The sequence below is a fragment of the Serinus canaria genome, chromosome 1A, assembly GCF_022539315.1.
Source record: "Serinus canaria isolate serCan28SL12 chromosome 1A, serCan2020, whole genome shotgun sequence".
NCBI classification, from domain to species: Eukaryota; Metazoa; Chordata; class Aves; order Passeriformes; family Fringillidae; genus Serinus; species Serinus canaria.
The window spans coordinates 65,915,183-65,928,948 of NC_066314.1; the positions used below are offsets into that span (position 1 = coordinate 65,915,183).

The window sequence follows — 13,766 nt, forward strand, 5'->3', positions numbered from 1 at the left end:
TGGCACAGTGATCTGGTTTCTAAATACCCAAATTCTTCCACTTTCCCCCCCCATATAAAAATGTGATTACTAGAGGCTTTAGGTTGCCTTGGCCTTCCATGGTTGAAATTTAAGATAAGCTTTGTAAGTGTTCTCAGGCTAAGAGAAAAAAAAAAAAAGGAACAGCTGAATTCTTAGTGAAGAGTAATTCTTTAGACAATAAAAGCACAGCTCTTCATTCATGGCTGCACACACACGTTAAGTTAGGACACTTTAAAAGTAGGAAGTCACATTCTATGAAAGGCACTGTACATTGCTTTTCCATGGACAAACATCAGAGAACTAAATGTCTTTTCTGTTTCGAATTTGAATAGGAAAATTAAGACACAAGATGGGAATTGCTAAAAACAAACTCCTGAAGTAGTGGAGCACCTCAGAATCTCTTCTAAGGAAAAGCAGCATTATTATAGTTGTTCTAGTAAGGGGAGTTCTAACAAACTGAACTACTGAAGGCATTCAAGCTTGTAGCAAGTATGATCAGCAAAAAGCTTCACACTGCAACAGCTTTCCTGTCCAAAAGATGCAAACAAAAGCCTTGATCACAGATTGTTTTTCAAAATACTGTTCTTTCTTCCCCTAACAGTATCATCTGCTGCAGCACACATTCATTCATCTCTCTGGAGGGGTGGGGGTTCTTTTAGAGGAAAAAGAAAGATCTTATTAAATCAACCAAGTCCTCTCTATCAGAAACCACAGCAAAGGCATCAGACTTACAAAGTTGACGGAGAGAGTTCCTTTGCGCTGCCTCATCTGCATCCCAAACGCCTCTGATCGGGTTCCCTTGCGCCTTCGCGTCACCTCATCTTGAGGGAAAATCAAGTTAAATGCTGTTCATGTGACATCAAGACAGACTTCAGTTGTAAAAACACCAGACATTCAGCCTGCACCCTGCCTTTCAGATCAGAAACTACTTAACAGTCCAAAGAAAGCAAAAATGTCACGTTATATCTGGACAATCTGAAATCAACAGGGATTAGGAAAAACATCTTTTGCTTATCCTCACAGGTGATCCCAATGGCCTCATGAAAAACAGTGAATTAAACACCTAAGTTGTGCACTTTCCTGGCAGGATCAGTTTCAGTACTTTTAAATCCTGCTTCCCCTTTCAGTCACTCAGTTCAAGGAACAGCTGCTTAATTGTTATTGCTACTATATAATACATAAAGAGCTGAAACTCTGCCAAGTTATATGAAGCACTCTGTAAATCTCTAGTGAATGAAACCCTAGAATACTTAGCTTTCTTCTTCCAGTTTTCATTTGCCTTCTTTTTAATACTGTCTCTAGAGACATTCAGGAAGATTTAACAGTCTCACTGAAAGCAAAGAACTCACAGAAAGCTAAGAGCCCAAGATTTAATTACCCTCTTTATCCTTTGCTCCCAATGCCAGTCCCATCATCTTGGGTCCAGCTCCAAAGATCTGCAGCTTCTTTAGTTCGGTGTTTCTACTCATTTCTCCAGCCTCTGCCTAAAAATAAACACAAAACCACATCAGCACAAACCACCAATATTTCCCCTCCAGGTTTCTTCACAATTTCTTTCTATTCCACTCTCCCAGAATATGTGCTCATCAAAAGAAGCAGGCCTGAAAAGATATGATTTTCTGTCCCTAAAGGCAATGAACATATGCAAATGGAGTACAAGAGAGAATTTTTGTCCCAAATTTCCAAATTATTTCCCATCTAATATTCCAAATCAACTACAAGAAGTGACCTCTACACCAAATAAAAGAACTAGGTTTGACATTTTGCAAAAGATAATAGGACTGCCAGAGCAACTTTTTCCAAAATCACTATGATTCAGTCAAGTGCCTAGATTTTAATGCAGTTTCAACAGGATTTCCTTATCTGCTTCCCTGAGTAGATACATCCACAGGACACCAATGAGTTCCAACCAACTTCCTTAAGCTTGGCTGCTTCTGAGCTTATTTGTGATGAAATGTTGTGAGTACAATTTAGATCACAGCTATTCATGTTGCAAGCTCAAAAATCAGAAGTAAAAAGACCCATTTGGTGACAGCTCCATGCCCCTGCCAGCGATGTTTCCTGAAGTGTTCTGCTCTAATGAACATCTTCCTGTTTCCCATTACTGACCTACCTCATTTTCTCACATCACTACCACTAACCTAACAACAAAAAGAAGAAAATATTCTGCTTTTATCTGTAACAATTACCTTGGCATTTTTCTTTATGCTGCCTCCTTACACTTAGAAAAATCTCTCTGATGTGGTATAGAAGGCCACTAAGTTCTCACTGTTCAAAAACTTCCTTCTGAAATCCACTGATCTTAAAAGATCTCAGCAAGACTATCAATTTTAAAGGTGGGCATGTAATTTTAAAGAAGTTACTCTTCAGTTAGCTTCCTAATAATACTTCATCTGTTAGTTTTCAAAGTTAGGGCCTGATATCTCATGCCTGTCCCTTGGGGTGACATGCTTTTGAAGTCATAAATCAATTATTAAAAAACCCCCCAAAAAATCTTCTAAAATGGTGTTTAACATAAATTCTAATACACTGCTAATAAACATTTAAAAAGATGAATCTTCTGCCTTAATCAGTTGTTTTTCTTGCTTCCAGAAGACATTTGAAGATATAGTTCCCTATGCATTATTACTCTAAGGAATTTTTAGTGATATTTACAGTCCCTATTCCCACTGAACTGGGTATGCATTACGCTAACAGGCATCTTTCCAACCTAATCACTGCTCATATTCTTATTTTGAACATTTATATGTTGCTATTAAATTATTTGCACTTAATATGTGACCAACTTTGTAAGTCCACTGTGCAACCATGAAAATTTTTCCTCACCAATTCCTCACTTTTTGGCAAACAAACCATAAGGAAACACACCAGAGACTTCCTACTTCCCCATTTTCCATTTGAAATTCATTAACAACTCAACCATTCCCTCAACTAATAGCACCTGACATCATTTCAACAACAATCTCCACAATTTCTCCTACTATTGTGACCAAAGATAGTTTTCTCAGAGAGAGATGAAAAATAATTTTATTATCATATTTGATAAAAGCAAAATCATTAACACGCAGCAAGAAAGTTTTACAGCAGCTTAGTTTAAAAATACATTACCTAAATATATTTTCATAACTCCTTGGCTCAGATTTACTTGGGTACCATTAAACTTTAGAGGATGAAATCCATTCAGCTCAGGTGGAAAGAGCTACAGAGTTTTGGAAAAGAACAGTTTGCATACTGAAAGATGAAAAAAATCAGATTCCTATATAACCTCACAAACACTGACCAGGTATTGATACTTAAAGTATCAGAAGTATTCAGAAGCCCCACTAAGCATTTTTCTGCTGTGTCCTTTAAGACTGTAAAAAACTGCCAAACTCACAACTGTGAGTGCATGGAAGCAGCAGCAATCATGCATTCCTGGCTGTTCTCTCACTGCTAACAACACAAAACTCCAGCTCACTTTTGCACTATATTTTCTCTATGTAAGTGAAATGAACTTGATTAAATAGTGATTCTGCTCTTATCTTTTTGTCCTGAAGGATACAGACTGTGTCTTTTACCTTCTCAACTGAAAGTACAAGCCAAGGGCTTTTCTTGTATATGGGCCAAGCCTAATAACACAATGCAGTTACACCGGATTCACTCACTGTTCTCTTGTTTCACCCCTCATCAATTCTGAAAGATTTGCAGCCCCACTCCTCCACCCCCAACACACAAGACTACAATGGTTACAACCAGTAACCAAAATATTTACATGTTTGGGACATTTGTCAGCATCTCCCAGAGTTATTGTGTTTCACAGTTATTGACATGGAAAGAAATCTTTCAAGCAAAAAAACCCTGATGCTTATTTTACTGTGCTATTCTGCAATCATAAGGAAAGCTGAAAGCAGATATATTACTTAGAATTGTTTTAAAGAAAATTCTCTGGACAGCAAGTTAATATCCTCTGAGAAAACAGCACTTTTTGTTCCAGTACTGCAATTCTTTACCAGAAATCACCATGACATAGCCTCATTAGACAAATCCCTTGTCAGCTAAAATACACCCTAAGAGATCATCTATGAAGATACCACTACCCTTTCCTAAGAAAGTATTCTCCTAAATTTAAGACTTCCTTAAGGATATGCTCTTTTCCTAATCTCAATTAATTTACTTTTTATTGTCATTTTCTTTACAAGCCTTTAGGAAATCAGCTGCTTTTCTCCAGCTTTTATTTGTGAAAGCTTTCTTCAGAGAAAAGAGAGAATAAAGCATGAAGTTTATTTTCTGAACATAATCACTCACCATCTAATGATTCCCTTCCTATTCAGAGACAATGTTTTCAACTGACATTTGATTATAGTATCCAAATATTCTCAAGCTATGCTTCACAGAGGAGGACACCCATTCCCTATTTTCTTTCATTTTTCATGTTCTCGAAAAATCCTGAAATTTGCTTTTTCAAAGTCTCTCACCCCCTTCCACTGCTGAAGATGTTTCTCTATTTCAGTAATTTCTGAATACTATATTCATAATTATTAATTGCCCATTCTAAGGTAAGTTATGTACAGAAGATGCAGAGGATCTTTGGAAACTACTTCCAGCACTTGGAAAAGATCTAAGGATCTGCAGAGGTCTGTGGAATTATCCCTGCTCACTAACCAGGCACTGGACTACTTGGCACACTACACACAAATCATTCAGATGTTTCAGCTAGAGCAGAATGACATTTATTTAGTAGGTTTTTACATTACTTGCATATTACTGGCTCTCTAAAGATTGTTTAGATAACCTCTGGTCCAATTCCAGGTATGCCTTTCAGACAATAAACAGAGTCCTGTCCACAATAAAAAGGTGCACTGAAATCTGGAACAATGTCTCCATGTTCTCAGATATTTATTTACACTGCTACCATTTCTGGATACTGAGGAAAAATGTGTCTCTAAATGCTGCTCCAGGGATGACTTAAGATAGTTATACACAGCTTCCAACAGAGCCAAAACCTACTTCTCCTGTGTGTGCAAGTAGGATGAGTTTTTCCTGTATTCAAGAACTCACTTCAGCCATTTTAATAACTGCAATGCTTAAAAGATAACATGGCTACAAGCCTAATAAAAGGCATTTAAATATATATAATTTTTGCAGATTATCTAAATAAAATTATCTCTTATCTCCGAATTGCAGGCCCTTCAAACAAAGTGAAACAGCTTTACAGCGCCAGGATCACCAAAGAATCATCCTTCCAAAATGGAGAAATTATAAGTGTTATTATTCTACTGAAATCAGCAGGAAAAAAGATCCCCCAGGACCTTGAAAAAACAGTGACACTTTTACACCCTGTGTGAGAAAAAGGACATACTGGCATTTCACCATAAGATTCATTCAAATCTAAAGAAGAATTCCACATAGCAAATGACTGCTGAAGTTCCTGTAGCACTCTCAGATTTTCTGGATAGCTCACTACCAATACTTTGTTTGGGAGATCTGGGAAGATCAACAAGCCTGGGACTGCTTGTGTGATGCACTGCTATATGGTTATGACAAATAACTTCAAGTCAGCTTTAGCAAGCTGAGAAAACACCCTAAAAAAGACAATTCAGTCTAAACCATCAGAGAAGAAGGCAAAAAACTATAAAGGATACTCAAATACCTCTTTGACAAGAAAGGTGCATTGTAAAAAAAAAAAAAATAAAGGCAGTTAAAGAGCATTTGAAAAAACCTTGTGGTGCTGGAGCTAAGTCTAGAACAGTGAAGCAAGTAGGAAGCTGGTTGCATATAAATCCAGCTTTCACCCACGCTCTGCTGATGAGCCACCAGAGAGCCACCAGACTTCATGTGAAAAGCCTCAGGATGCTGCCTGCAAGGAGTATCTCTGTCAGAAGGGGAAGGCCTGATTTAAATAGTGCAACAGAGCCATCAGGGCAATACCCCACAATTATTTTCAGTAAGACAGGAATTTCAAATGGTGGTGATTCAGTCTGAACTCAGATTTCCTCAGAGGTATCACCCAGGAGTTAATATCACCTACTAGAATATTAGAAATTCCTATAACACCTGTAATTCAGAAGGAAACTGCTAAACTGCTTTTCAGCAGAAAAAACTGTAGGACTCCTACATATTTCCAGCCATCACTGATCATCTCCTCACACATCTGTTTCAGTTCTTCAGAAGAACTGCCTGCCCAGCTTGAGATAGTTAGTCCCACATGCAATTCCACAATTAAGCATTACTTACATGTATTTGCATTTATGTCATTAAGGGGCATATTTTAAAATGTTTTTTAAAAGTTCTATAACTTTGTACAATCAGAAGCTTTAACATCAACTCACAAACAGCTTTCTGTCTTGTTATCACAGATACATGCCTTACCAAGGTACTTATGTCACTTGTCAGTAAACAAAAAACAACTTCTAGAAGTTCTGACACAAACAGTGCATATGCTGTATCAAACCAGATCTCAGAGTCACAAACTGAGAGTTATTTCTCTGGATTTCAGTTAAATGAAGACTGTTTCCCAGTGCTGCTCCTGAGCAGGTTCCCACAGCCAAAGGCTGCTGTAGTGGTGGGAGAAATAAAGAGTTCCCTGTCTGTAAGAGCTGCTCAACAGAAATACCTGGGATTTGACACGCCTGGTTCTCTTCAGCATAACATTCATCCTTGAAGCCTGCTTTGGGGAAGCTTGGGCATCTGAACTGAGGTCCTCAGCCTCCACTTTTTCCTTAAGATCCAAGTTAGGCTTTTGGATGCCCTAGAGGAGCAGAGCACAGGACACTGTTGGTCAGGCAGTGCTAATCATTCCAGAGGCTATGAATCATTCTGTTTGCTAAGAAACAGGACAAGTGAAGTCACACAGACCATTTGGAAAAGAGGCCAATTAATTCATTCACCCTTCAAATAAGAAAACCGAATCCCAGCTTGCAGGTTATCAAGAGAAAAATAAACATTTCCAATTAAGCATATAATCTTTTGCCTTGCTTTCCTTCCCAACATGGCTGACTTCAGTCCTTTACCAGAAAATAACTACACAAGGTCACGTTCCAACTTCTAGCGCTATTCTGTCACAGATAACTACGAGGGTGGCTCTAGCTTTGTTGGCACAGCTGGAGCTTCTAACAGCACTGACCCCATGTCCCAGTTTCACATGGAGTAGTAACACAGCACTCTGTGTGCCTTCTGGGTACCCTCTTCATAGCATGAAAGACAAGCATCTCACCATGAGGCTGACCCCAGACTGGAAGAGCTCGTAGGGATACAGGATCCGTTCATAGTGAGACTTAAGCAATGAGCCCGTGCCCTTCCCTGGCAGGTAGCCAAGCCGACTCGCCACTTTAGACCATTTCTTCTCTTTGGTCACTACTTCAAAGCCTCCTTTGTTGGCAACAATCTGAAATAAATAAAAAGTTAAGGGTTTTGAGCTGCTCTCACCAGCTTGCACAAAGCAAGAATCAATTAAACCAATCAAATGTTAAAAGGTTCCATGAAAAGTGACAGAATCCTGAAATTAGCTTTCATTTCCTGAAATGTTCTTTAATAACAAATTGTAAGTTATTATAAGTAATAACTTACGTATTGCTTCATATATTTAATGTGATTTTTAATTTACTAGCAAATGTAAATTGCATACTGCCCATGACAGGAGGAGTCCAACAGTTAAGGTTTAACATGTGCCGGAAAAGATAAAAAACCTACCATAAGAACAAACTGAAAAGTTAACCCTCACCAGATTTGTACTCTGCTGTAAAACAGAGTCTGGTCAGCAAAAAAGCCCATTTTAACAGACCCCAGGCAGAAGGGAGTGTTGGAGCTCAGAACTCTCACAAAACCCTGAAGGGAAGAGAGACTACTATAAAAAGAGGGAAAAGTAAATTTACCTTCCAACTCAGCCCAGTTATTACACACGACTTCAATTGGTTTGAGACCAGTAATTCACATACAGAACTATCACTGCTTACATCTCTATGTATATACAATTAAAAACAAGACCATTTGCCTGCAAGCAATATAACAGCATATGAGTTGCTTCCTCCAACACACAGGCCAAATTTCCACAGCCTCCATTCCTTTTAATTTCACTGCCAAACAACATAAAACACAAATGGATAATAATTCCATTTATATTATTGTCAAACTAGTATCATTTTTACAGCAGTGTAGTTTTGCATTGCATTTCTTCACACAAGAGGACTAAATTTTAAGCCTAATGTTCCACATACTGTTGGAAACCTTAAGGCAAAAATATTTTATTACTGGAATGAAATTTATGGTTTGCTTGTGAGGCTGAGGTAAAATGAGAAATCTAACTGTGACAGTGACAAGTAAATTTGTGAATTCTGGTTTCTCCTATAATCACGCAGAGTTACACTTAAAACAATAATAATATTGATCATTATTTTTCCTCAAATTTACAGAAAAGCTTTAGAGAAACCTTTTAAAATGAAACCAGTCCTAAATTTCAACTTATCTTTAAAATTTCCAAGAAAACTTGTTTTCTAAAATTATCTATACATGAACAACAGCTAAAGAAGCCAGTAATTAACCAAATAAACTCAGAGCTGCAAATCTACAGCCAACTGAAATGTTCCAGCTCACTACAGTGACTTAGATATTCTTCAGTACCTCTCTGATATTCTGCATATTCCAGTAAACCACCATAGACACAAAAAGAAAAAAAAATACAGGAAGACACTTTATCAGTTTTTTTTCTGCATTTTATCAGCCCTTCCAGACTTTCCAAATTACTTGACTTTCTTTAAAACGAAAATATACCCATTTACATTTTTACTTACTTAAGAGAAACAAACCTTGATGGGGAATGGAAACTGATGCTCTAACCTAGAAGCACTAGAACTACCAGAACTTCGGTCTTTTCCCTGCAAGAAGAAATCTACCTATTTATATTTATTGGCAGTTAAGTCTATAATGGTACATTTATTTTGCCAGTGCAAAACCAAATTCCAACAGAGACTTGTACACAAACTTTGAAAGAAGTTTGGTGTGTTGACCAAACATAACTATGCAAATACTCATTTCTAGCCAGCCTTAAGTATTCCTGGAGATGACATTATATATTTTCAAAGATATGTGTTTATAAAAACCTCCTCTGGAAGAGAGGAAGGAGAAACTGCAACAATTCATTACTGAATTGTTGATCAGAGCTGAAATGCACACAGCCATACTGCTGCCTTCCCAAAGAACACCTCAAACTCCTGCAGCTCCACCGCATGTAAAAATGGAGAACTAAAAATCAAGAGGCCAGCTGACATCAGGGCATCCAAGCTATACAAGGTAATAAATACCTGCTGTATGGAATCCAACCAATCCAAACAAAGGTGACTAATTTAATTACACTGTGACATGTTTGCCATAAACATTCAAATTAGAAATGTTTTTTTTCACTGTATTTTTCCCACTTATTTAATCTCTGGATTAACGAGATTAGCACTGTAACACAAGCCCTTCCTCTTGCTTGGCTTCTTGAGCTTGACTGAAAACTGAATCCCTGTCTGCCTCAGGCCTACAAATACTTACCTTGCTCAGACCATACAGATCCAGTATTTTTCTCTCGACCACAGGGATTTTTAAATTGGATCCTTGGAGTTCCCAAAATTTTGCTAACTGATCCAAGAAGTCCAGTTTCACTCTTGTCATTGCCTGGAATCAGTAATGGTAGACAATCATGTATGTTCAAAACCAAATGTAACAAAATCCTACAGTCCTGAGAGAAAACAAGGTAAGTTTACGTAGTGTTTCCATTTTCAACATGAAACTTGGCAGGGGAGGTATTTCTTTGTCAAGTTAAAAAAAACCTAAAAATAGAAACATTGTTAAAAAGAAAGACTTTACAAAAAGAAAATTATATATGCTTTTCTGTCTGCATTTAAGACACTATAAATTAAATTCCTACCAAATAATTTCTTGGTCTGAAAGCAAAATGCATGCTTATGAAATAATCAGCATTCCAGGGAGAAACACAAGAACAATTATTAATTGTGACCCCCAAGAGAACACTGCATTTGACCTGAGGCCGTGGAGAAGGCTTTTAAAATAGAATGACAAAATAGATTATGGGTGTGCAGTTTGAATAGAAGTGTGTAATATCACATGGTAGAAAACTTAAAGGTTTAGAATATAGTAATATATAAACATAAAGCAAGACAGAGGTTTTAGGGTGGAGGCTAGTCCTTCCTCTTTACTGTTTTCTTCACAGGTTTGGGTGGTTTTGTGTAATCAGATAAAGTCCACATTGCGGGCCACGGGTGGTTGGTTATTAGGTTAAAAGTAAAAATTATTTAAGAGTCATTTATTAATTAGAGATTAAAAAGGCCTTGCAGAGAGAGAGAGCTATGGCTTCATATTTTTTTTTTAGTTTGTTAGAGTGAAGTGCTGTAGAACTGATGGCTTGTGAGACTGTAACATAGATAAGAACTAATAAACATCTCAGTCCAAACAAGAAATACCATCCCATGTATTTATTTAATCCCAACCCTGGCAAAAAAAAATTAAGATTCAACACAGTGGTGTGGACAGGACAATTAATTGTGGGGAGGAGAGGAATTACCAAGTTTTTATATATGCCAGTTTTTATATACACCAGTTTTTATATATGCCTTGTCCACACAAAGGGCCTCTTCTCTGGAGTACCCAAATCACTTTCCATAAGGAGACCCATTTACAAGCCAAATGACATTTTGGTATGTGAACAAAGCAAGGCTTTGAGAAATGTTGCAGAGAAAAGGAAAAACCAGGACAGAATGGAGGTCATACTGCTTTCAAGACAGATCCCATAAGTTTTTAATTCATAAAATTAACCAGCTATAAAAAGCCTATAAAAATAATTTTAAGGCTTAAAAGGTATTATCATGACAGTATGAGGTAACCAGAGGCATCAGAGCAGCAGGAAATATTTTAAGAGGAAAAAAATCATTGCCTGTGGAACTCTGAAGGCTAGACACTAGCTGCACTTACTACACACATGATATTTGGAATTCATTCTAGACACTACCAGCTGAAAGTGAAAAACTCCTGCGGTTATTTTGGATAATAAAATAAAAAACAGATTTTTCTCAAAGTGAGGGAGAGTTATTTTATACAAACTCTGCCACTGCCAAGTAAAAACAATGATATGGTCTAAGGGCTTCTAAAGTGTCCCCCATCCAGAAACCTGCCAAGATGCAAATCTCAAGCAGGGAGACCTCTTTCTTTCAGTGCAAACAAAAAATTATATCAACAGTGGAAAAGCTCACCTCCAGTTCATTCAGGCGCTGAATTCGTGGAGTGAAACGAAAACTTTGTACTTCACATGCAAATGGAGGCTGCCAGTCCTAAACAGAGATAGAAACACATTTTACTGCTTCCAGAAACTTCTCTGAAAAATACACAAAACCAAACAGCCTGAGTAAACAAGCTTCCAATAGTAAATTAGTTTCTAAGAACAACTGGTGATATCATTTTCCAATTTTAAGACATTTTTGTGCTTATACAACAACGTTCCTCCCACATTTTAGTCTGAAGAAAGATCCTCACAGATTCAAAAATGTCAAAGAAAATAAGATTCAAAGCATCTCAGTATGCATTACCTCATGCTAAGCTTAAACACAAGATGCACTCTGTAGCTGGTCGGTTATTTATTTACTTTAAATAAAGAATCCATATATCCTGCACATTGAAAAATCCTTAGTGTCAACAGCAACAAAGACTAAATCAGGCACATCATAACACATCTAATGGTTTTCTGCTTGTCCTTTCAATAAAGACAAGACCACCAGTCGGGAGCCCAATTCTTTAACAGGAATTGAGCCTTAAATAATGACTTTCTCAGCACTGTCAGGGGTTGGTGCAACCACAAGTACTTCCCAGCTCCATCTCTCAAAACCATGTTACAATACCAAAACAAGTAATTCAGCTTTTTAGCATTTTTTTACCAAAGCCTCAGTTACAGCAGATCATCTACCTGCAGTGACTACACCACAAGAAGGACACGCCATTACAGGTGGACAAGCCACACAATCTGCTGCAGCATATAAAGGCCTCGAGCACAACCTTAAATATTTACAACTTCTATTATTAGGAAACAGCAATTAATCAGTCAGGGTAGTATGAAATGTGTGACTTAGCCATTATTGCAGGTTGCAAATCAACCCGATACGTGTGTCCTGTGAAACCCTGCAAGGCAAGCAGCTCAGCAGCCTCAGAGGAACACCAGTGCATCCAACAGCCAGGAAAGTTCCAGTTATCCTCAATGAACAGGATCTGGATCTCTTCCTTGTGGCCTCCCAACCTGAGCTATGCAGCTTATTTTAGAAAGGGCAGCCCCTTGGAGGTCAAGCTTTCACCATGTCATTAAACTAACCGAACACATTCCAGGAACCAAAACAGGTCAGGAGAGAGCCATGAAATCCAATCAGCAACCCCCATACCCATGCTGTTCTCAGTTACATGCTCTTTCCAGGTTTTTACCTCTCTCACTGCTTTCAAGTCTCTTATTAACAGCTGCATTTGGAGTTTATTTGTACTTTAATAATTCAGTGAAGTAAGTGCCTTTTGCCAAGCTGCCTGATGCTCTCCCTGCGATGACCTGCCCTGCCAGGCCACTGGGCAGGTGACCCTAAGTAACGCCCAAGCCGTCGGAGATTGAGCTGCAGGCTCCTGAGGAGCTGTGCACAAACGCAATGCCCGTACACGAACAGGTTGGCCGTCCTCCTCCTAACAGTCTAAAAATTGTGTTTATGAATAACGATCCATAACGAACAAACACCCTTCATTCTCCCTCTTTCCCCGCCCGGAGCAAACGCCCGATTTCACCTACAAAGCCTTCCCAGCTTTCACAAGTCGACTGCTGGCGTTTTGGAAGTAAAAATAGCACGAAGTCCCGGGCACGGCCATGCACTCACTATTCGCTTCTCAGCTGCTCAAAGCAGCCTCTACAAAGCCCCGCTCGGAGGTCAAAGATTCTACAGGTTCCTCGGCGTCCCTGGCACGGACACCGCGGCCTATGGAAAGCGACACACGAAACCCCGAGCGAGCTCGGGGGAACGGCCTGCCCAGCTCCGCACGTCCTCCGCCCGGCCACCGAGGGCCCGGCCGCTCTCAGACCTGCCGGCACAGCCTGGGGACCCCCCGGGCGCAGCCGCCGAGGCGGGCGGTACCTTGGGGGGCCGGATCTTGCAGATGCCGGTTTTCTCGGCCAGGCCGCGGATGCGACCGATGAAGCCGAGCGGGTCGCTGAACTCCTCCCAGCTGGGCTCGAACACGGGGCACTCGGGCGGCGGCACGAACTCGGCCGCATAGCGCGACCCGCCGCCCCCCGCCATGGCCGCTGGGGGAGGGGGGCGCCGCCGCCGCCGGGAGCGCAGGGCGGAGAGGGACGGCCGGGGGGCTCACGGGCTGGGCCGAGGACCGAGGCGCATCGCCCGGAGGCGCTGCCGGACCGGGCGGCGGGATCTGCTGCCAAGTGCCGCTGTCGCCGTCCCGGCCGGGACCGCTGCCCCCGCCCGAGCCCCGCTCCTCGCGTCCCGGCCCGCCGGAAGTGACGCTCCTTTCTAAGCCCTCCCCGGAAGTTTTTCACATTGCCTTCCGATCCAAAAAGTAGTCCCTCCGTCGCGCTTCTTCTGGAGTGATGGCTTCGGCTCCCGCCGCTCTCGGAAACGCTCCTGAGGCAGCTCCCAGCCCAAATCCGCCCCTCCCGCCACTGCGCAGGGGCAGGAGGAACAGGGGACCGGGGAGGGCGGGGCGACAGCCACTTCCGCCGCGGAGGAATGTGCGACGAA

At 40.3% G+C, this 13,766-nt stretch overlaps 1 protein-coding gene across 2 annotated transcripts in view; it reads right to left on the minus strand.

Annotated features, from left to right (window-relative positions):
• The window catches only part of KDM5A (lysine demethylase 5A), a 49,715-nt gene extending 35,992 nt beyond the window's left edge, over positions 1-13,723 (minus strand). For both annotated transcript variants that reach the window (XM_030237995.2, XM_030237994.2), the window contains exons 1-7: positions 13,146-13,723; positions 11,244-11,321; positions 9,529-9,651; positions 7,214-7,384; positions 6,614-6,748; positions 1,400-1,505; positions 754-842 (exon numbers count right to left, since the gene is read on the minus strand). In XM_030237995.2, the coding sequence (XP_030093855.2) occupies positions 754-842; positions 1,400-1,505; positions 6,614-6,748; positions 7,214-7,384; positions 9,529-9,651; positions 11,244-11,321; positions 13,146-13,310 (867 nt within the window). In that variant the 5' untranslated portion in view covers positions 13,311-13,723. The remainder of the gene's footprint in view (positions 1-753; positions 843-1,399; positions 1,506-6,613; positions 6,749-7,213; positions 7,385-9,528; positions 9,652-11,243; positions 11,322-13,145) is intronic.
• Between the last annotated feature and the right edge of the window lie 43 nt (positions 13,724-13,766).